The sequence below is a fragment of the Chiloscyllium plagiosum genome, chromosome 10 (genome assembly GCF_004010195.1).
Source record: "Chiloscyllium plagiosum isolate BGI_BamShark_2017 chromosome 10, ASM401019v2, whole genome shotgun sequence".
Classification (NCBI taxonomy): Eukaryota; Metazoa; Chordata; class Chondrichthyes; order Orectolobiformes; family Hemiscylliidae; genus Chiloscyllium; species Chiloscyllium plagiosum.
In genome coordinates this window covers 73,419,229-73,444,625 of record NC_057719.1, presented here as the reverse complement: position 1 = coordinate 73,444,625, position 25,397 = coordinate 73,419,229, and the positions used below count along the sequence as shown (strand labels likewise).

The window sequence follows — 25,397 nt, the reverse complement described above, 5'->3', positions numbered from 1 at the left end:
CAATTTTTAGGGGTCACACTGTCTTGTACAATGAAACAGTTCAGCTTTCTGCACAAGAATGTATACACATAATGTAGCATGCATAATAGCATTTTAACCAAATGTTCAAACAGAGATAGATCATTAGGAAACTACGAGAGCGAGTCACTTAAGGTTTCAACACATGCAGCGCAAGCCAATACTTAAATCTTTTATGGAACTAAAGGATTGTATAGATGAAATGGTGGTATAATTCAGTGTACAGATGTCAATAGATGCACAAATATTTCTGAGCACTGCACTTTTCAGTAAGACTCTAGCAATGAGTTAAACAGATTGAGCATTTCAATAAGGTAAAAACAAGGACTGCAGTTGCTGGAAACCAGAGTCCAGATTAGAGTGGTGCTGGAAAAGCACAGCAGGTTAGGCAGCATCTGAGGAGCAGGGAAATCGAGGTTTTGGGCAAAAGCCCTTCATCATGAAGGGCTTTTGCACAAAACATCGATTTTCCTGCTCCTTGAATGCTGCCTGACCTGCTGTGCTTTTCCAGCACTACTCTAATCTAGACTGAGCATTTCAACAGACAATTCATGTACAAGAACAGATGGCAAGATGCTTTCATAGACAGACCAAGATTGAAAACTGTTGTGATATTAAGTCAAATACTCTGGTATATTGACATAGTAGCACAATTAAACCCTTGATGAAATTTATTTGTAGACATCTGTGAATAAAATCATGGTTTTTCAATAGCAGGTAATTATAATTAATTTCAGTCAAATTCTATGTTTTCCTTCACAAATACAGTAATTAAGAAAATTAAGATGCTTTAATCAGCATATCACATTCATTTGACTCTTCCAGGCAGAGTGAAGTACATTGGGCAATCGTTATGTTCATACAATCTTTGATTACAAGAGGAAAAAAGCTAAAAGCACAAATATTCAAAACATCAGGTTCAAATCTCTGTAAATCACATAATTACTTCAACCTTTATCATGGATGTTGCATTCTACCACTGAGAGGAAAGTAATTGACACAGGCTGTGAACTGAACAACAGTATTCGCAGTTATGAAGAAATGTTAACATCACCACACTGCAATACTATATCACTGAGGTAGCCAAATCCTAATTTATTTGAAACAGGATATGCCTCATTTGGGTTCTTAGCCAAATGATGCTGCACTAACCATTCAAACATGCAATGTCTGAGAATACAATTTTATTTACGAGTACTTAATAGGAATTCTTGCTGTTTTCTTTGCAACACCAGTCTGTTTCCACTGAAAACATATCTAACCTCTGTCACTTTACTGCAAAAGGGATATTGTTCTTCGAAGTTTGTGATGCTGATATTAAAAAGGAATTCACAAACAATCATAACTATAGAATTCAATGCATAGAATATTCATCCTTGAAAATTCTAATTACTCATTTTTATAGTAATTCTTCATTCAAAATGTTAAAGTGCAAAAGAAAAATCATTAATTTCACAAGGACTGTAAAGTAAAACTTGCAATGAAATGGAATTTGGATGGAATACTGGTTTCGTTACATAGTTTGTCACTTAGAAAATAGTTTAATTCTCTGTTTCTGGCACAGTCAATTGTGATGAATGAGAGAAAGGTGTATCAGTCATTACTTACCCCAAGCAACAATCATCTATCAATTTAGTCAGTATTGGATATTTTTGAATCAAATGACAAAATAAAAGTAAAACTGAACACAGCTTTGTAACTATTATGTCAAATCAATCAAAAGCATCACTTAGATCATGAACCTAGCAGGGCAGTGCAAGTCTTAGAATACACAAGAGAGATAATGCTTATTTCACAACAATGTTTCAAGATACAAAAAAATTGAAATTGATAAAATCACCTTTTGACAGTGTCCACAATAACATGTTCTGTTTCAGGAGTCATAATCTCAAGCTTAAGTTGAATTTCTAAATTGAGCAAGATGTAATAATCATGCTGGGTTCAAAAATTCTTAATTGAGCAGCAAAGGTGACAAACAGAGCACTTTTATTGAGCTTGGCTAAAAATATTTTAAAAGCATACTGAAGAAACTACTTATTAATTACACAAAAAGGGGAAATCCGGGCAATTGTAATGATAAGTATCTAATTGCGAAAACAATGGTGTCACAAAGTCTGGAAGGGCTGTCCACATAGAAAACAAATACTGAAACAGCAGTCTTGTAGAAACCAGGCTACTGAACCATCAGTTGAGCACCTGAACACAAATTACAGCACAGTAACTGTACAAAATGCACAGCACACAAGCCAGGTCCAAGACGTGGTTGAACCACAGAGCTGGGACAAAAATACAACACCTATTTGAATCAGCTGGAAGAATCAGTCCAACTCCAGAGAGAAGCAGGATTCGTGTGAATATTTAAGGTGGCACAAAATAACAGCAGGCAACCAGGTCTTGAGGCATGATTCAGACCGCTGAACTGGATTTTGTTTGGCTCCGTTTCTAGCACCAGCAAACTTTCTGTGAGTTACTCGTCCCTTCAATTTTGCTGTCATCCTCCTCTAAATCAGCAATACTAAGTTCATCAGGGGTTGATAGTCGAAGCCCATCTAACTCCTTCTTGTGGGCCTGTAACACTAGTTCTGTCAGTCTAGTAAATGACTGTGGAATAAGAACATGCCAAAATACCACAACATTACAAATGCAACAATTCAACTTGCGCTTTTTACCTGAAATTAAACTTACATATGTACATATATGTTTCATCATGCACATTAAACAAAATCTCACTGCAATATTCAAAGGACGAGAGAGGGGAAACAATTCTCTGCTAAAGCAATATTTATTCTTGAAAAAAGCTTTCATTTATGGGTGCTAAGTCACTTGAGTGACTTTATTGAAAGATAACATCAATGTAAAAGAATGAATTGTCATGTGAGTTTAGATAGGTTATAATTGGGGATTAAATAATTGGCATCTTACTTGCTGTACACGAAGCCTAGTTCATAACCTGGTCAATGGCTTACAAAGATTAGCATAAACAAAAGTGCCAAACTATCTCCTATGTTATACACATGTTTGGTTCTATTATAAGTGGTGTTGTTATATATTTTCCTTTAAAAAGTCTAACAGACAATATAATTAATGGATAATTTAATTAACACATTCAATTACAAAATATTCATATTTTACATTCAATATTTACAATTAAGTTTAGATTTTCAGTGTTCATAGTCAACAATAATATCAGGGATGGAGAACTGTAATTACAAGGTGCATAAATACTAGGAGCAAAGTTAGAAATTCAGCCCATTTGAGCCTGCTCCATCATTTGAGATAACCATGGTGGACTCATCTTGGCCTCAGAAGCAGAAAAAAAGGTTGGCAATGATTAGTAAATTTAAAACAGCTACTCAGACGATAAGAAGCTTAGGAGGAATTTCTTTCCAATTGGTTGTGGTTGGGAGATTTGGGAAGCAAGTAACATAGTGAGATTAATTTTAGATTATACTGGGAGGGCATGGGAAAAGATACAACATGCCAAATTGCCTCTCTCTGTGCTACAAATATTTACATTTCTGTGATTGTAATGCTTGCACTGACCTCTTTAATATTATAATTGGTGCAGGCACTTGTTTCGAAGAAGTCCATTCCATATTCTTTTGCAAGCTGTGGAAGCAAGTGTTAATAGAACTTTTAAAACCAGGTAGTGATTCCTAAATTATACAGCACATTCTTAATTTATGGTGTTACATATCAGAACAGGCGTAAGCTATTCTGCCCTTTGTACCATTCAATCAGAACAGTTTGTTACTACTCCAATACCAGAGATTTATAATCCTGGATACCCCAACCTAGCACAGATGATATTGTGTTTTACACACACTGATAAAGGAACCAGGATAGGAAACTCAATCTTTGTTGGAATGTATTGTGTGGTGTCTTTAAATAGTGAGTCCAGCAGCATTCAATCTGTCTTCAGAGTATTTCTGCTTTTATGTTAGACATGTTCCTCCCCTAAAAACGGCAATATCACCAAGTACAAAGAATGTAAATTTATCAGTTATAGTATTAACCTCTATTTTACAGATTATAGGCACCAGTTAATACTGCTGACTAGACTGCTAGTTCAGAGTAAAGTCAAATAGTTTGGGACCGACATTCTGACCTTGTCCCAGAGCGTGCAAGGCAAATTACTGCTGAGAATAAACTGCCAAGAGAAATGAAACAAAAAGCAGAAACTGTTGGAAAAGCTCAAGCAGGTCTAGCAGCATCTGTAGAGAGAAAGTGGGGCTAACATTTTGGGTTAAGTCAGCTAGGAAGAGGTGGGTACTGCAGATGCTTGAGATTAGAGTCAAGATTAGAGTAGTGCTGGAAAAGCACAGCAGGTCAGGCAGCATCCGATGTTTCGGGCCTTTCTTGATGAAGAGCTTTTGCCTGAAATGTCGATTTTCCTGCTCCTCGGATGCTGCCTGACCGGCTGTACTTTTCCAGCACCACTCTGATTTTGTGTTAAGTAACCATTCTTCAAAACAGTTCTGAGCTGCTGAGTTTAACCAGCGGTTTCTTCTGCTGCTCAGAACTGTTCTGAAGAAGGGTTACGTAACCCAAAATATTAACTCCACTTTCTCTCTACAGATGCTGCCAGACCTGCTTGAGTTTTTCCAGCAATTTTTGTTTCTAATTTCCAGCATCCTCGGTTCTTTAGTTTCTTTGTCAAAAAAATGGTTTGGGATGAAATATCAGCTAAACTTATATGATATTACAAGTAGAACACACATTGAATGGAATAGGAACGTAAATGACGGTGAATACTTACTTTTTGACCTTGTTCAGCACTCACTTGTCTTTTCTGTTCCTCATCAGCTTTGTTGGCTATGAGAATTTTCTGAACACCTTCAGGAGCATACTTGGGGTAGGGTGATGAAGAAATACAATGTGAGTACTGTAACTAATTAAACATAGATAATGCTTTTCCTACAGTCTTAACGTTTATTCAAAGATAAAATTATGCATAGTCACTTTGTCTCTTACCTCATCAACATCACTGGCCCATTTCATAATATGCTGAAAGGAGCGTTCACTGGTAATATCATACACCAGAAAAATTCCCTGTAAATAAAAATCAATAAATCCTATTTAGTATATGATTTCGTGGAAAACATGTTACACTTATCCTAGTAACCAAGCCTTAACCATAATACATATTAGCAAAGTGGATTGCTGTCATAATCTAGAGAAAGGATTGCTACAGGCTACAAGGAAGTCAGTACCTTCAAGGCCAATGCTGAAAAAAAACTACAAAGCAAAGGTAATTAAAGCAACTCATAAACTATAGGCGGTGCAACTGATGTCTCAAGAGTCTATATAACTTGTCTAAATCTACAATGTTAGATAATGATTTTATCTGATGATTTTATTAGCATTTTGCTTGAAGTGCAATAGTGAATTATGACAGAGACTGGGATTGGCTTTCTAAATTCAGTAGCAACTTAACTACCTGGAACTTTGTTTATCCTGGAATGTACTTAATGTTTCTACATTCAAATTTACTTCCTCGCAGAGGGGTAGAACTTTCTGAGGTAGTTTGCCCCTTTGGCAGCAGCCCCTAAGTGACCATTCTTCCTAAGTACTTTTCACCAGGTGTCTGACAATGGGAGATGATGGCAACAAAACACCACACAGATATTGGCAGCAGTCACCACAGAATTACTGGACCACTTTTTGCTCCTTCAAGTTATTGAACAGCTCACTCTTGTCTTGGCTGATCACTTACACTATATGAGGGAACACAGCAGTTTAGTGCCTCATCTGCATGACTCAGAACTACAAGGAAATAAATTCACCCACTTCAATGAAAACCTTGTTAGTTAGAATTTTAATGTCCATTCCGTGTTGACAAATGCTGTTGTTGACCTACCTCTTTGATTCTTACCACTAAGAGGCCATTATTTATATCTTTGCCCATCCTGTTTTTAAAGGCAAGTGGCCTCCTGCAGTGAGAGCTTTAAGTGACTTCAAATTTGGCAAAGTGAAGGTGATACTAATGGTGACAGTTTGCTGTCAGGCTGGTAAGTGAACAGGGCCTGATCTTCACCCCTCCTTGCACTGCTCTTGTTAGGCAGGCTAAAATGGACTCTTAAATCTTTGCATACTACCTGATAGTGGAAAATATTGTATTCAATCATCACCTGACCCCTGCGCTATCACTTTCAAGGTGCAGTCACTGGGTTGAGGCAAAAAGCAGAATCTCCAGTATAATTCTCCTCTTCCTAGCCATGTTCAGAAGGCTACCTCAATCACTCACAACTGCAGCCATGATTAAAAGTAAGTGGGGACCAAGCCTGGGCTCTTATGGTTTGCATAGTCAATGTCACACCATTTATTTTAGGTGATTAAAACATAGCCAGAAATAAAAACAACTTGTAACGATTATGGCAGATCTATCAAACAGTTCAGCCACTGAACCACTAGAGGAAGCTTCTTTGTTTTCCATTTCAATTAGTTTTGAACTCAATTGTGTCATCTTGCCTTATTTGCTTTCCCAAATCTGGCAGAGTGTAATGTGAAGCTCACCTGGGCACGTCTGTAGTACTGCTTTGTGATTGTCTGATATCGTTCCTGGCCTGCAGTATCCCTGAGAAATAATTCAAACAAAAGAGGAAAGTATTAAAATTTCTCATTGCCATACTCAGAAAAGTTTTAACTACAGGATCTGCATATTATTCCAAAATCAATCCCTATTTCCTTCATTAACAGTCACAGTCATGGAGTCATACAGCAGAACAACAGATTCTTCAGTCCAACCAGACCACACTGACCACATTTCCAAACTAAATTAGTCCCACCTGCCTGTGCTTGGCCCATATCCTTCCAAATCTTTCTTATTCATGAACTTATCCAAATGTCTTTTAAATGTTGTAAACATACCTGCATCCACCACTTTCTCCGGGAGTTCATTCTACACACGCACCAACCTCTACAAAAAACGTTGCCCCCCCATATCCTTTTCAAATCTTCCTCCTTCCAACTTAAAGATATGCCCCCATCATAGAGAAAAGATTCTTGTCAATCACCTTATTATGCCCCTTATGATTTTATAAACCTCAATAAGAACACCCCTCAACCTATGCTACACTGAAAAACCTTCCCAGCCTTTCAATTTTTATATCTCAAACCCTCCATTCCAGGCAACATCCTGGTAAACCTTTTCTAAATCTCACCAGTTTAATAAAACATCTTTCCTATAACAGGGAGAACAGAAGAGTCCTGTACAATCTCGACGTGACTTCCCAACTCCTGTCCTTAATGGTCCGGGCAATGAAGGCAAGTGTGCTAAATGCCTTTTTAATCACCCTATCTACCTGTGATGCAAATTTCAAAGAATTATGTACCTGAATCCCTAGGTCTCTCTGTTCTACAACACTGCTCAAGGGGTTACTATTAATTGTGCAAGTCCTGCTCTTGTTTGTTTTACCGAAATGCAATACCTAGCATTTTCTCAAATTAAACTCCATCTGTCACTCCTCAGCCCCATTGACCCAATTAATCTTAGATAACCTTCTTCACTGTCCAATATACCACCAATCTTGGTGTAATCTGCAAACTTGCCAACCATGCCTCCTACATTTTCATCCAAATCATTTGAATAAATGACAAACAAAAGTGGATCCAGTGCCGACCCCTGCAGAACACCCTACCCTCATGAGAAATGGGTATATTTAATTGTTCAAAAGTCGTGCTATGCAGCAAACAGTTTTTTTTTCCCTTTATTTATTTATCCGATGAGGGCATTACTGGCTAGGGAGCATTTATTGCCCATCGCTAGCCAAGGGCAGTTAAGAGACAACCATTGTTGTGGGTCTGGAGTCACATGTGGGCCAGACCATAAAAGGATGGCAGTTTCCTTCCCTAAAGGCCATTAGCAAACCAGAAAGGTTTTTCCAACAATCAACAATTAGATTCTTATTTCAATATTTTTCTTTATAGAACTCAAATTCCACCATCTGCTGTGGTGGGTCACCAGAACATTACCTGGGTCTCTGGATTAACAGTTCAATGATAATACCATTAGGCCATTGGCTCCCCCTATTATGGTTATGTATTATGGTTATTTTTAACAACTCAACTATAAGTTTCTTCTTTAAAAGATCTTTTTATTCATGAGAAAGAGTGTCCATTAAACCATTTTTGGATTTTGTTTTTGAACAACGACAGCCTGAAAAGCTGTGCTCGGCAAATATAAATCAGGGCTTTCTATGACATATTGACAAAACAAACAATAAAAGTTTGCCCATGGAGACATTTCTGACATCCATTATGAACAGCCAGATAGCTGTCAAATTGTCTATGGGTTGTAATGTCACAATATCCCTTGAAGGACTTGCTTTTGAAGTGGAGTAAGTTACTACTGGGGAATTCCATAATAAAATTGGAGGCACATGTTCTGCTCACTTCCAATTCCGTGAGTCAGTGATGTAGCTTCCTGGATCAGCTGGCCTTATTGTCCCGCCATTCTCCTGCAACAAATTCACTGGGGTCAAAACTTGGGTAAGGCCCCATCATAATGTAGAGCAGCAGCCGACGGTAGGCTTGCCTCAGTGACAACAACAAACACCTCCATCTCAGGAGCCTCTTACCATTATTCAGGCTCCAACTGTGACAAATGCACTGAAAAGCTCCACTGAGAGTGGAGGGATATGAGATGCAGCTGCTATGTTCAGGATTGGATGGGAGGGTTGGAAAATTGCAGGGCAGAATATTTACCTTGTCTGTAAAGATATTTCACCTCTCTTCAGCTTCCATGTTCCAAAGGTTTGGGACGTGAGTTAAATTAGAGTTTACGAGCTTCAGTAAAATATTTAATCGGCCAAGCCATTTCCAGCCCTTTCCTTGTTCTGCCTGGATTCAACATGTTTGGAAGTTTGGAGGTAGATGGTGTTTGTCTGTCTATTTGTTATTGTTTTAACATCTCATAGTAGCTTACCCAAACTATGTATTTTTGGGTGTTAAGATATAGTCCCTTGCTTCTGTGCCAGCCTGGTATGCGAGGATGCTATATACAGATCATAAGCAAATGCTTAAACTACTGTAAAATGAATGCATCAAGTCAGTTTAAAAGGCTTCACAATTTGAGCAGTGATGAGCATTCAACGAGTTTTATGGATGCCAAGGTCATTCTGTGTTGTAAAAGAATCCTGCCTTTCTTTTTGAAAAATGGTCTATCTCCTATTACACTTTGTAGATGGTTGCTCTAGAAACCAAGCAACTAGATATTGTTCTTTGTAGTGACACTCTGCCAGTTCATCAACGCGGCTGATCTCCCAATGGGCCCTTTGAAATGGTCACAGTCAAAACAAATTGAAGGCGTCACTAGCAGCCTCTATCTGCCCTGGAAATAGGCTGTACACCCTCCAGCAGCACGCCATACAGTTCTGCAAATGCTTCTTTGATAAACTGCAGCTTCCAAAAGGCAATGGACTTGAGATTTCGAGCACACCGTGGTTACTATCTACATTTGGCAAGAGCACAGCAAACAAGATGTCCTCCTCTGACAAGGAGACCTCACTTCACAAACATTCAAATATTTTTCTTTCTCCTCTCTCTCCTTTTACTCTTCCACCAAAAGCTAAGTCTTCAATGGAATTCTGAATGAACATTAATTTTGACATTCTCCTTTCACCTTGGGTGGGGGATTTCAAGACTAGAGGGCATATTTTTAAGGTGAGAGGAGAAATATTTTTAAAAAAGACATGAAGGGCAATATTTTTACACACAGGGTGGTTCATGTGTGGAATGAACTTCCAGAGGAAGTGGTGGATGTGGTTACAGTCACAATGTTTAAAAGACATTTGGATAAGTACATGAATAAGAAATGTTTGGAGAGATATGGGCCAAACACAAGCAGGTGGGACTAGTTTAGTTTGGGATTATGGTTGGGTCAAAGGGTCTGTTTCTGGGCTGTATGACTCTATATTCATAGCATACTATTCTAACATCTACCTTAAAGGTTCTTGATCACAGGGCTTTACAGAATTCAATAACTTTAAAATTGTTCTTAGCGTGCACCGGCAATTAGTATTGAAAGGCTGCTGTGAGAAAACTTTGCATGCACATCAGGCACCTGGCTAAAGGATTGGACCAGGCTGCATCTCAGAACTGCATGCATGGTCTCTTAGCGCTTGCTCACTCAGCGCCAACTTGCACGCTCACAGCATCCATGCCTTGCCATGCTGCGTCAATCCTGTTGGTGCATTGGCAATTCAGTCAGGTCTAAAGGCTCTCAGTAATGTCATATTGACATGATCTTTTGTTGCAGATACTCAGAGAAGCTGCTTGTCATTATAGATCTGTCCAGTGTTAGAGGAAGAGGATGGTGTCCTTCATGTCCAGCACAACGAGAAGTTAATCTAACACCTTCAGCATGTGACAACTTCCCGCATGGCAAACACACTGCACACATTATTCAACCAAGTTGGTGGGGGCTGGTCCTCAGTGAATATAGATTGCTGTAAGGATTATTCTACCATCAGCAGAAAGATCTGAGCAAATACAGGCAAATGACCACACAGAAACAGATCATTTGGCCATATCATTCCATGTTGGTACTTATTTCTGTTTGAGCTGTAACAGTAATTTCTAGGTCCACATGGTTATCGTAAGCATTTCTTCTCTCCTTAAATCGTCTTTGATTAAAGAGATGAGCAATCTGACCACCTAGGAGCTTTTAGAAAAGGACATTCTATCCACTTGCAAGAATCTTAATGCATGAACCTCATACTACGTGTGTTTGCTTGTGAGTTTCTAGTCAGTAGGTACAGCCTCTTCCTCCCAGTGAAGTCTTGGCCTTTTTCTCACAACCCATTATAAACTGCTGTTCTAGCTGGGATTTGCAGTGTAACATGAAATGACTGACAGGCAGAAATCCAACCTGGACTAGACTAGAAATGCTAAATTTGGCTTAGAATATTGTATGTTCCCACCAAAGAGAGTGATCAAAGTTACACAGAAGTATGTAGCTAAATGTTATTCAGCAGGAATCTTTTCATGGAGCAGGTAAAAGGCTCTCTTAGCAATAATCGTATTAACACTGTTTTTCTTTCTATAGATGCTGCCTAAATGACTGAATGTTTCCTATATTTCCCTTCCCTGTCACTGCATCAGGAACCTGGAGTTTCCTTGCTTGCAGTACCTGCACCAGAAAAAAAAACTGCTGCAGTTCAACAAGGCAGCTCAGCACTACCTTCTCAGTTAGGGTTGGGCCGTAAGTGTGAGCAACGCCCGCATCCTAAGAAAAATCAATGAACATGAAGAGGAAAACGAACAATCATTCCAGTATTGATGCAGCAATGTGTTGTGAAATGAACAATGACCTCTGGCCATACCTCCACACATTCTGTATTCTAAATCTTAGGGAGATGATCTGTCAAAATTGTTATGAAATGGGAGTGGAACATTTATGTATACAGCTACTACAAAAATGAAAACACATTTCTGTTTGTTTACATGGCATAAGGAGACGTTTGTAGGTCACTGACTGACTTATTTTGAAATCTTTCATGAGATATGGGCGTAACCGGCTAGGTGAGGGTTTATTGCTGCCCCTCACAAAATTCCATTTACTGCATGAATGCCTCATAAGAGAAGTTTAGAATTGATTAAAACTCCAGCAGAGTACATGCTTCCTTGTAGCAGAGCCAAGGCTTGGCAATTTCTTGGCAACTGTGTATTATTTCATTAGACTGCTCCAGCCAATTGTTAAGACCGTACAAGTGAAATCTGAACTTGCCTGGAACTTGCATATGTTCGTTCAATTCCAAATCGGTTAGTGAGACGTGAAACTAGAGACTAATATTTTTCTTGTTAATAGGTTTATTCACTGAAAATGGCATTACTGATTGGAGGGAGGGGAGAAATGAGCAATTTAGGTTTCTTGTAACAATAGGTATGTTAAATGATATGATTGGATAAAATAATCATGTGTTAGTTTCAATAAATTGGATAATATAGTCATGCGTACTACCTTGAAATATGACTTGTGAAACCAGGTTTGGACAAAGAAATGGGAAAGTGTGTAAACCATTGATTGGAAATGATTACCTGCAGTAATAGTCAGCTTGAAGCTTGTTAACTGTAAAACTGCTATAAAACCTTTGTTTTCCTAATAAGACCATAAGAAATAGAAGTAGGCCATTCAGCCCCTTGAGCCTGCTTTGCTATTCAGTAGGATTGTGGTTGATCCAACATTCCTCATGTCCACTTTCCTGCATTTTCCCCACAACCCTTGATTCTCTGACTTACCAAGAATTTATCTATCTCAGCTTTAAATATACCACAAGGGCTACCTCCATAGCTCTCTATATCAAGGATAAGATCAGAGTTGCATGCCATTTTCTTGATGAGTACATCTCCGCTGTACGCATGAATAAACATTTAAACAAAGATACCCGAGTCTTGTCTGGTCCAAGAGGAAATAAAGGGTTAATACCCACCCTCGCAATTACACATCTCTGTTTCCTAATGACAACTCATAAACTAATGAAAAAGAGCTAACATGTGACAACCCCAGTTCATGGCACTGAACTAAAATCAAATCATGAAAGAACACACAGCAAATTTAAAATAGAATCTGTTTTGGAGGGGGTATATAACATACTCTAGTCCCTGCACTGTCCACCGTCACAGCCCCTCAAGTGGATACTGCATACTCCATCTTCCAGGGCTACCTAGGTGTGAATTTAGCTACAGAAGAGATGCAGGTAGTCAGGTATAATGACTGTCTTGCCTAGACCTGTTAATGGACATCCTGACCAGACACAGCAGCAGATTAATGCAGAGGTCCTCCAGCTTTCCCATCCTCCTACAACGAGGTGCCCAAAAATCAGGACCATGAGGAATTTCTCTTTGTAAGTGTTCCACGTACTTACTAAAACACTGACCTTCAGCAGTGCATCTTGACCACATAATTAACAGACCATTAATAGCAAGTTGCCTTTTGATATCTGCTTGCTGGGGCTGCATAGGAATCTGAATGCATAACATCCCAAGTGATAGAAAGAGAGAATGAAGAAACCACTTTTCACACCCTCAGGACAATAGATCACTTTTCATATGTTGTTAGTGTGTGACAGATGTCATCACCAATTGGCACAATGCAATGCCTGACAAGCAGTAAATGAAATAAATGCTCAGACAGTGCACAATTTGAATGAATAATTAATTAATTTGAAAATGAGAGGATTTTGAGAATGTGTTAAGTAGCAAGGACTAAAAGTAAAGGGAAGAAAGTGCCTCAAATTGTGTTGGTTAAAAAACAACAAGATTTTAGATGGCTGCCAACAGACTATTTACACACGAGAGAGATGAAGCTCACACGACTAAACTGTTCTTCTTGTGGGAGTTACCCTGTGGGACTATCTCGATGTCAGTAACATGGCAGGCCTGTTTAATATAGATAAAAAGCTACACTACATCATATTCAAAGTATCTTTCTCCCCAGCTGCAGCTGACACCCCTTGAAAACCAGAACAACTGTGACTGATAGTCCATACTGTTGTCTGTTATCTTTAATTAAAGTAACAGTTAGTGCTGCTTTTAGTTGAATGCATATTTCTTTGCATAAGTTGAAAGTTACTTTTAAAAATTAACAGACTCCACTTTTGAATTTTCAGTTCTTTATCACTGTAGCTGTTATTCCAAAAGTCCCCCTGTTAAATGAATTAGAGTACTTCGAAGAGCTAAATATCACAATAAAGTTTTCCCGTATAATACCAACATGAGTTTTCATAACATTTAATTGGTTTACCATTGGTCTCAAGCAGAATAACAACAGAATAATAATCTCAGCAAGGAGTTCAGACAAACAACAGGAATGAAACCTGAATGATTGGGGTGACTAGAATCAATGTCAATTATCATTCAGTTGTCTCAGGGCAATGCTAGTAAGATTAAATTTGCGATGTAATCCAAGCAAACTTATCAGAGTTTAATTTGCTGTGGACCACAAGGAAATAAAATTGCTTAAAATATTGATGTGCAAATGTCGTCATCTTTGACTTAATGCCAAATGTTTGCCTGCATAAGTTCTTTTGAAGCACTCCAGGTCATCTCTTTACATTAAAAGTGTAATATCAACACAAAGAGGAAATAACAGAAGTTAATATTTTGGCAACAGTGGCAAAGATCATGGAAAATAAAAAAAACAGGAGCAGAAATGGGAATCAGGGGAAAAAAACAATGGCTTTTGGTGTTAGACCGTGCAAAAAGAAAGATGGTTGTGGTTGTTAGAGGTCAGTCACCTCAGCTCCAGGATATCTCTGCAGGAATTCCTCAGGGAAGTGTCCTAGGTCCAACCATTTTCAGCTACTTCATCAATGACCTTCCCTCCATCATAAGGTCAGAAGTGGGAATATTTGCTGATGATTGCACACTGTTCAGCACTATTTGTGACTTCTCAGATGCCGAAGCAATCCATGTTCAAATGCAACAGAGCCTGAATATTATCTGACTCGGGTTGCAAGTGGTAAGTAATATTTAAGCCACACAAATACCAGGCAATGACCATCTTAACAAGAGTGAAGTTAACCTTTGCCCCTTGACATTCAATGGCATCACCATCATTGAATCCACCATTATCAACATCCTGGAGTTTGACCAAGACTGTACAGGAGTAGCCATACAAGTGTTGTGGTTACAAGGTCAAAAGCTCTGAATCATGCAACAAGCAATCACCTCCTCATGTTCTAAAACCCATTCACCATCTACAAGGCACAAATCAGGAGTGTGACAGACTACTTCCTCTTGTCTGGATTAGTGGAGCTCCAAATAATATGCAAAAAGTTTGACACCATCCAAGATAAAGCACAAAGATTGTCACCACATCCATGATAATGCAATTCCCTTGACCACTGACACTCAGGAGCAGCAGTGTGCACCATCTACAAGATGCACTGCAGAAATGCTCAAAGGCTCCTTTGACAGCACTTTTCAAACCCATGAGCAATATCATCTAGAGTAACAAGACCTGCAGAAAAATGGGAATACAACCACCTAAATGTTCCCTTCCATGTCACCCACCATCCCGACTTGTCAATATATTGCTGTATCTTCAGTGTCGCTGGGTCAAAGTCTTGGGACACCCTCCTTCTCAGCATTGTGGGCCTACCTGCGCCAAACAGATTGCAACTTACCATCACCTTCTCATAGGCAACTAGAGATGGGCAATAAATGCTGGCACCTACATCTCATGAATGAATTAAAAAGATGTCATTCAGCGTTTTGAGCCCATTCCACCACTCATGGATGATCTTTTAGTTTCTGTACTATCCTTTGATGTTTATAAATATGCAAAAAGTGATTAATCTCGGTCTTAAACATACACAGTGGCTGGCCCTTTACAGCTGCTGGATGAGAGAGTTCCAAAGATTCACCACCCGCTAAGCAGTGTTTCATCTGAACTTTCTTTCTGGTTGGGTGGGCCACTGGACTCGGACTATGCCGATGCAACATTGGAAAGGTTGTACAATCCCTCCTCACCTCAGTGCTAAATGGCCTGCCCTTTATTCTGGAACTACCTCCCACTGGTTCTAGACCCCCTGAGCCAGGGGAAGCATCGTTCCTGCATCTACTCTGGCAACCCCCTATCAGAACTTTGCGAATTTGAAAGAGATCACATTGCAAGGGTGAAAGAGCTTGCCATTATATCATTTCACTGTAAATTCTCCAGTCTGGAAACCTGTTGTTTGGATACACCAGTTGTCCAGAAATGTTTTGAGCTGACTCAAATAGCTAATAGCGTTAATTGAGTGCAGACCTTTGGAAATGGAAAAGTGGAAAATAGTGTTGGAATAAGTAAAACAATTTTTGTTATTGCTTTATAATATTTTCTGTTTTGTGACAATATTTATATCTGTAGTGTTTTCCAATTCACATATTGGTGGTTAGGCATTCTATCATCATTTTATAATCCAGAAAATATTAAAATTGAAAAATGACTTGATCCAAAGTTTAGCGCTCACTTTGTATTTTTAAATATCATATTTATAGTTGCTGTTCTTTGTCCAGGGACAAGTGAATCGGATTGTCCAGTTTGGATTAATCCTAAAACATTTTTTTTTCTTTATTTAGATTATCCCCAGGATCTGGGTGTCTTTGGCAAAGTCAGTATTTATCACCTGGGCACTGCAGTGATTTTTGATGTCACTAACGTGAGGGGAAAACTAAAATTATCACTGAATATTGTGAATAAAATAAAAGACAAAGAGGAAAGGCTGTTCACCTGGTTAGTGCTATTTACAAAAGGCTGTTGATATTAGTTGGTATGAGGAACATTTTTTAACGATGACACAGAAAAAAGGTGCGCTGTGCAAATGCATCAGTAACCAATATTATTCTTAACGCCGCTTCTTATATAACAATTAGTGATTCCTGCCAGCAGTTAAATAACACTCATGCCACTTCCCTGATTCACTTTTTATCCTGGTGTGATGATGCTTGGTACTGCTTGTTGTTTTGAAATGCTTCCTTTTCCAAAGCAATTAATTTTGAATAGTAGAAAGATGCGTAGGTGTATGTTTGAGGCAGTCATACAGATCATATTTGAACCAAAGCAATTATACCAAAGAAAGACACATGTAATTTAAATTAAATGCATTGTCAATGGGGGTGTCCTGACAAGGCTGACGTTTGTTGTCCATCCCTAGTTGCTCTAAGAAGGAAAACGTAATTCAATGCAAGAGGGTAACTTCTCTTATTATTAGCACCATATACCATTAAAGGTAAATACTGGACTGTATTCTCAGTAGAGAGAGTTACTGGACCCTGAGGGTCACCACATCTCAGGTGAGGGGAGAGGTTGTGGAGGAGTCATACACCAGTATCATGTCCCAAGTGTGGACCAGGTCTGCCAATCTCTGCTCATCTTCCATGTGAATCTATCGCCCCCTAGCTATAGATGAGATATCTTGCTACTATCCATTTTCTTAAACTGGGCAGTTTGTGGGACTGGCAGGAAAGTTGGCTGGTGTGCATTTAAAGATTGTTGGCATTTTCCCCAAATCTTAGTGGGTGAAACTGGTCAACATTCTAAAACCAAAGTTGGCCAAGAGCAATTGTTGGCCCGGTTTACATTATGTTTGATTTATTTTTGTCATACAATCCCTACAGTGTGGAAACAGGTTATTTGGCCCAAAAGGCCACACCAACCCTCCGAAAAGTAACCCACCCAGACTCATTCCCCTACCATAATACTCTACATTTTGCACCTAACCTACACATCACTGAACACTATGGGCAATTTAGCATGGCCAATTCACCTAACCTGCGCATCTTTAGATTGTGGGAGGAAACTGGAGCACCTGGAGGAAGCCCATGCAGACAGGGGAGAATACATCCACACATACAGTTGTCCGAGGCTGGAATCAAATCCAGGTCCCTGGTGCTGCGAGGCAGCAGTGCTGACCACTGAGACACCATGCTACACCACCACCTCACACCAACCTCTTCCAGTAGTCTGTGGAAAAGAAAATCAGACCAATGTTGACGAATTTCACACCAAATAGAGGGATGGAGCAAAGAAACAGGTTGTTTGACCCATTAAGTCTGTTCTGATATTTTTCCCGAAATGAACCACTTGATTTAATCTCACAACTTGCTTGTTCATAGTGCCCTTTAGTATTGCACTTTCCAAACAGTTCTCACATTCCCTTTTAAACCTAAATGCGGGCTTGGCAACAGTGACAGAAAACTCCACAGTCTGACCTTTTGCAATGTCAAGAAAGTAAGGCAGAATTTTTGGCAAGGCATTGGTTGAAGGAATCATGAGAAGGGCAAGTACACAAGATGGATAGATACAGTATCCATCTACTTAGATCAATATCATATTCCAAGGATGTTTCTGTTCACATTCGACAGCAAGGAGTGGTCTTCTGAGATTGTCCTGTAATTGGGTGTGGGGTTAGTCTTTATTCTACTCATGGTACGTTATTACAAAAAAAAGGGTGTCAAAGGTAGAATGGGTCACAATATTAGGTATTCATTATTTGGTTTTATATAAGTCTTAATGACCTATCAGTCAAACAAGTAGGTTGCTACACAACGTCAAGCCATTTCCAACCAATTTTAATGCCATTGAATCCAAACCAGTACCTCCAAATCTCTTTATCCATTTCTATGTTAACATGGTCCACCACCAGATAGGGAAGAGTCTTCTTGTTTTAGCATGTGCAGCCTACCATCATGATAAAAATATCAATGGTAACACTGATTGCAACTAAACTTTTCAAGCACTATTTTCCAGTGATGAAAATCCAGCCATAATACTAAGTCTGAAATGATTAGAAAGTCTAAGTGAGTAGGAGGTGGCATTTATCAAAAGTCTATGGAAATGTGCCAATGACAAATTGCAGCGCAGCGTTAAATTCCTTTGGGATGTACAGCCACCCACATTATCTGACCTCCATCAAATTGTTTGAAAAAGACAGCGTTTATACAGGATGGGAAATAAATATCTGAAGCAATTACTTTAACGAAGGTATTGCATTCATTAGCTCTTCCACTTACGACTAAGATAAGGAGAATATTTTTCTCGCGGGGGGGTTATCAGTCTGTGGAATTCTTCCTGCACAAAGCAGCAAAGGCAGGTTCAGTGAATATGGTTAATGCAGATTGTTGCTGTGTGAGTGATAGACGTGTAATGCATTGAGCAGCATGAGAGGTTGGCATTGTGCTCGGCTGAGGATGCCATGTGTTATTAAAAGGTGTGATCTAAACACTATTTGTGAAAACAATATGCGGACCATATAAATATGTCTTGAACTTTTACACAAAGGACACTTTGCTAAGGAAAAGACACTGGCTACAGCAGCAGCAATGTTGCACCTACAAGGAGCATAGGCTCCAGTAGAATCACACAGTCGAAGAACTTTCAGAGAGATGTCACATGGCTGAATTAGTAGATGGAATACGACAATAGTATTTTTGAACTCAGCAAAACAGATTTTGACTCCCCATGATTAACAACAGTCCATTGCTCCCTCCATGAGTAGGCCATAACACACTGAAATGATAAATGGATATAGTGACTTAGACAGCTTCCTACTCTAGGACTTAACCCTTTCCCCAACTATACCTTAAGTCATGTCCTTGCTCATGTTAAAATTCCCATTTATGCTCCTCCCATCACTGGATGTATAAGACATTGAAATCCTCTTTCAGTACACAAGATGGTTCAATGATTAACATCCAGGGAACTTCCATCAAAATGCTAGAATCAGAGCAAATGGAATTGACTTTTTAAACAAAAGATAGTCAGGTAACTTCAGCAGCTGACCAATACCAATGGACTGGGTAGGGAAATCCACATTTTGTACACTTGGCTTTCTACAGAATGGGATAGGGTTCTATATGTGCTGCCTGTAGTGATTGTAATGGGGTCAGCAAGCTAGGCATCGTAGGATATTAGTTCCCAGATTAACAGCCCCAATCAGGGAGCCCTGGCTGACAGATATAAACAGGAGTGTCAGACATTCTTTCACTCTGAGAGCCGACTCTGAGAAAGCCGGACCAATGTCAAAGACTCTCCATGTGCAACTAAAGGGTGACTTGGTGATGGGATACCATCATCTGTGGAATTATTTCACTGCCAAGGGTTCACTAGGTAAAATTGGCCTTAAAATAGTGTCAATTCCATTTTAAAAGTGATCCATCACTGGTAACCAAAGTGCCTGACTTGATCATGGGTTTGAGCTTGTCTTGATATGTAAACCAGTGTCCTTGAACCCTGACTATCACTTCAGTTTGATTGACGTATGCGCCACTCAATTCCAACCATTCCCATGGACTGAATGGAGCTGCTTAGTGCCTAAACAATATGTTTGATATTTTGGGGGGATGGTAGCTGTTGTTCTTGAGAATTAGGCATGTTCCTTGGGTCCCACATAAATTACCTGGGTTACTGACTCTCCTGCAGTCGCTGACACATTTTTACCTCAATTACCACCATTTTCCTTAATGGCAAATCAATATTCCCCAGGGTGTTAATATTCTGCAGCTCACAGGCTTCGTATAAATGTATTTGAGGCCTTAAGGTCTTGGTAGTCTGTTCACCATTGGTTCAAGCAACCGGTCACATGGCCCTGCTACTGATTGTCCAAAAGTCTAAATGCTCCCTAATATCTTACCTTCCTCAAATAACTCATCCTTCCAAAAATTCAGATCATCATTCCTTAAATAGCTAAATAAAATAAACCAATGAGGTCCAGTGAATTCTCAGTGGAAGTTATTTTTAAAATAATTTTGACTGCCCAGGAAGTCAAGGGCATGATGCAAGGAAGAGTCTTAATTCTCTAAACCTTTCTTGATCTACTAATTGACCTAAAGATGAAATCAGCTTTTATCTCTTCATTTGAAGCATTTCCATTGCCTCCGTATTTCCGCTTTGGACTGGATTTTTAAAACACATTTGTTCATTCGCAGCATATGGACATGGCTGGCTAGGCTGGCAGCTTTTGTCCCCAGTTGTCCATCAGAAGATGGTAGTGAGCTGCCTTCCTGAACCCCTGCAGTTCATGTGATGTTGGTGCACCCACAGTGCTGTTAGGAAATTCCTCACAGGTCTAATGGTGCCTTCAATTAATTAATCCACTTGCTAAACTTTGGAAGTTGTGGGAATGCATGAAAAACGTACCGTATAAAAATGTAGGCGTTACAAGGAATGTGTTGTATTTAACAAGACACCCATTTGTGATTTGTTTCACAGGCGCAATATAAAAGGGACTGTTGTGACATGTAATTGTGAATGAAATGAGTTGAAATATCTGTACCATGTGTTCTCCAGCCAAACATTTTTCAGGTACATGAGGACAAGGTCCTCATGCTTTAGGTCTTTGCATGCAAGTTGATTTCTGGGAAAACTAGAGCAATATCCAGTAAATACACGTGGAGACCCAAATTCAAAGCATTAACTCAAATGCTGAAACTGCCGTAAAGGGTATACTAAGGGCACGATTGAATGATTTGTTTTGCAGAATCCCTATGCACACCATTTCAGCCGAGTCATTCATATTCGACTCATTTATAGTAAAAGAACATCTCCAGTGTTCACCTGGAACTTTATAAGCTGTAAGTCAAATATCCCTGGAGTAAAATGCTGGAGGTAGATATTTCTAATCAATAACCGAAGCCAAGCTGACATATGGACATTGTTTACTGTGGAAACGTAAATCTTAGTTCCTCTCTGTGGCTTCGGCCAGTTCTATTTGACTTTTCTCTTTCTAGCTACACATCAGCATTGACCGGATCTGTCAGGTAATTGATAATCACAGTGTCCGGGCCCACGGCACTCTTGCGAGAAGGGTGGCAATGGAACAAATTATGAAGCAAAAGGCGAATCCAGGGAAAGCCTAAATTACCAGATAATGTACAATCATTATTGAAAATTTCTGGCTGCAAAGTAAATGTTTCCAGTGACTACAATCAGAAATTGTGGAATGTTGAGCCCTCAAGGATCCTTCGATGAGGTGCTGATCCTTGAGCTCCAGTGAGCTTCATTAGAAATGAAATAGCTAACATCCTGATGTCAAGTCCCGCAATATGGAGCACAAATGAGTTTGATTCTGAGACTGAATAAGATTATGTCAATTCTCTTTCTCCATGGCCAGAAGAAACAGAGAAAGCACCAAGGGGAAACTGAATTAGCATGGGTTTCCTCATGTTTCAACTGGTGATCCTTTCAGGCAAGAGGTTATAGTTTTAGGCTAAGGATTTAAAAGGAAAAATAAAATTGAGTAGCATCTCTGTTATGGATAGCAGAGGAGGACAGTAAAATTTATTCAATTTGTCTGAGATGTGTAATTGGTCACATATTTCAATATTTTACCCAGTTACTAATATGTTGTAATCAGTAGAGTTATGGAAATTTAGAGGGACAGTGCACTCCTCTGAACTGAGTTGGAACAGAGGCCAGGTGTAAGAAAGAGATTGAAACATGATAAAACATATCCACTTATTGACTAAACAACAAATCTGCAAAACAGAAATAAAAGTGAAAGATTTTTTTTCGAACAGTGTTTTGTATGTGTGTTTGAGTTTTTCTGAATAAGACTAGCATTCTATGCCACAATCACCTAAACTCCAGTGCATCGTCACAAGCGTTCCTCAGGGCACTCCACAAAGTCCAACTATTTCAGATATTTCATCAATGATCTCTCCATTCAAAAGTGGGGATATTCATGGATTAGTGCACAATGTTCATCACCATTTTCTAGCCCTCAGATACTGAAGCATTTGTGTCCTCATGCAGCAATATTTGTGCCACATTCAGGTTTGTGCCCACAAGTACCAAACAATGACCATTTCCACAAGATAAAATCCAACAATTTCCCCTTGACATTCAACACCATAGGATCAGAGAATTCCTACTGTGTGGAAACAGGCCATTTAGCCCAACAAGTCCACACTGACTCTCCGAAGAGTAACCAACCCAGACCCATCCCTTTACCCTATTACTCTATGTTTACCCCTGACTAATGCACCTAATTTACACATCCCTGAACACCATGGACAATTTAGCATGGCCAATTCACCTAACCTCCACATCTTTGGATTGTGGAAGGAAACCGGAGCACCCAGAGGAAACCCACTTAGAGACGGGGAGAATGTGCAAACTCCACTCAAACAGTCGCCCGAGGTTTGAATCAAACCTGGGTCCCTGGCGCTGTTAGGCAGCAGTGCTAATCTCTGAGCCACCGTGCTGCCCTTACCAGTGTTGAGTCCTGTACCATCAACACTCTGGGAGGTTACCAATGACCAGAAGCTTAACCAGACCAGCTATATAAATACTGTAGTCTTATAACCAGAAGGACAGGACAAAAGTTTGGAATTCTGAGTGAACAATGTACATCCTGAAGCCACGAAGCTTGTGTGCCACCTACAAGACACTAGTCAGAAACATGATAGAATACTCTACACTGCACTGAATAGGTCCAGTTCTGTTAACTTTCAAGGAGCTTGGCAACCATCCAGGACAAAGCAGGTCACTTGAGGAGAACCCCATCCACCACCTTAAACATTTACTTCCTCCACCATGTGCTAACCAAAAGATGGACTAAGGCTTCGTTGGCAACTCCCTAACCACAAGCTTTATTACTAAGATTGAAAAGGGCATCAGATGCATGGGAATACCACCGCCTCCTGATTTCCACGTGAGTAAAACACTGTTCCAAATTGAAACTATATCACTGTTCCAGGGTCAAAATCCTGGAACATCCTTCCTAATAACACTGTGGGTGGACCAATGTTGCATGGACTGCTGCAGTTCAAAAGGATGATTTATCATCACTTTTACAAGGGCTGTTGGGATGGGCATCATTACTGGCCCAACTGGTATTATACACATCCCACGAATGATCTTTCAAAAAGTTGACTCATAAAACCATTGGCAATATTTTATGTTTTATTGAATTGCTGGACAATTTGGTCACATTTGGGATGACCATGTAGACTGTATTAAAAAGGCAAAGATACAAAATGAAGGGTTTCGAGAAATTACTGGTCACCTGAGAGAAAAATATAAATCCCTTAAGCAAAGAACTCACATAAAGCGAAAAGATAATACACAGATACACATTAAGTTCTTACAGGAAACATTGTGCCCAGAATTTAATGCAGTGGTTTTAATATCCTACCTACAGTGCCCAAAATTGAGCACAATACTCCAACAGAGGCTTAATCAGCACTTGAGAAAGAAAATATCTAATTTCCTTGATGTTGTAATGGTTCTCTTTGAAATAAAGCCAGGGATTCCACATGCTTCTTTATTAATTTGACACTGCCACCTTCTAAGAGTTGTGTGAACACATCCCCAGTTCCCTTGGTTTCTACATCCCATTCCCTACTTAAATATTGTGTCATTTCTTTGATGTTGTATCTCATTTTTCTTACAAAAACACACGATTTTCTTCATTAAATTTCATCTGACATGTAACTGCCTATTTCATCCGTGCTCTGAGATCTGTTACTACCCGTCAAATTGTTTACAACCTGTGCACTCTGACATTGATCATTTGCGATATTTATGTATATGTTTATGCATATATCATATTAAATACAGGAAACTTTTAATTCAGGCTGATAAGATTAGATTAGATTAGATTAGATTACTTACAGTGTGGAAACAGGCCCTTTGGCCCAACAAGTCCACACTGACCCACTGGTCACCACCTGCCATTCCGAAATGGAGCCGTTTATCACTACTCTTTGTTTCCTGTCAGCCAGCCAATTTTCAATCCAAGTGAGTACTTTGCCCCCAATACCATGCGTCCTAATTTTGCTCACTACAGCAAGAATCCCTAGGAAAGCTCTCAATGGAAGGTAGTATTAGGACATAGAAAAGAAAGAACTAAACAATTGTGGAACTATGAATTCTCTTGGGCTTGGTTTCAGGACATTGATGTCTGCTTCAGAGTCCATGTAACATTTTTAAAAAAGGGGTTCTCAGTTGTCAGTGAAAAGTAGAAAAGGATAAACTCTGTTCAGTGGGTGAAAGTATAAATTACTTTTACAAAAAGGAAATAGTGTTTCATGAATAGTGTTTTATGTTTGGTCATTGATAAACATTTTTTTAAACCTGAAATTTTGATGCGTCATCATGCCGGAGAATAAGTGGAAATTTGACTGGAGGGAAAGGCTAATAAATTGGGCAACTTGCTCATTGGAGAGAGATTCACTCTCTTCTTGCCACCTTAGCAATTTAGTCACAGAGTCATAGTCACAGAGATGGAAACAGACTGTTTGGTCCAACTAGTCCATGCCACCTAGATATCTTAAAAGTTATTTAAACATTATTAGTCTTTTCCAGAGTTTGTAATCTATATTCAAACAGTTTCAGTAAAAGTTTGCTCCAGTATAGTGTAAGAAATCTACAATTACACATCACAAGTACTTCACTGACTGTAAGGGTGTTGGCACAGCCTCAGGTGGTGAATGACGCTTTGCAAATGGAAGTCTTTCAATCAATAGGAGTTACCATAGAGGTATACCTGTCTAAAGAGCATCAATTCCCAGTCCAAGTGTTAGTCCATTTCTGTGCTGTATGACTCTATGACTCCAAGGACAAGGTAGAAATTGCAGATTGTTTTGGTAACTGGATACATTACTTAACGTTACAGTCTGAGGAACAATTTTCAAATACAGGCAGAACTGATTGTGGTTAGCCAGTAGGTGGGGTTATCTACCAATGAACAGGATTCCTTTGTAAATATGTGGATTCAGTTTAAAGTTTCAGTCAATATTCAGTCATGTTAAACAATTCACCAAGCTTGCCATGGTTTCAACAGTCACAGATTACTATACCTCCCCAAAGTGTGCTTAATGAAAGTAGTGAAGGGATGTGACCAGTGGAAGAAGTATACTGCTTTTAACAATCATAGAAGTGCAGATTTGGA

At 39.3% G+C, this 25,397-nt stretch overlaps 1 protein-coding gene across 1 annotated transcript in view; it reads right to left on the bottom strand.

Annotated features, from left to right (window-relative positions):
* Positions 1-789: 789 nt before the first annotated feature.
* The window catches only part of rab15 (RAB15, member RAS oncogene family), a 155,026-nt gene continuing 130,418 nt past the window's right edge, over positions 790-25,397 (bottom strand). Inside the window, exons 3-7 of the mRNA XM_043698077.1 lie at positions 6,535-6,595; positions 4,993-5,070; positions 4,778-4,867; positions 3,562-3,627; positions 790-2,619 (exon numbers count right to left, since the gene is read on the bottom strand). Coding sequence (XP_043554012.1) covers positions 2,461-2,619; positions 3,562-3,627; positions 4,778-4,867; positions 4,993-5,070; positions 6,535-6,595 — 454 coding nt within the window. The 3' untranslated portion in view covers positions 790-2,460. The remainder of the gene's footprint in view (positions 2,620-3,561; positions 3,628-4,777; positions 4,868-4,992; positions 5,071-6,534; positions 6,596-25,397) is intronic.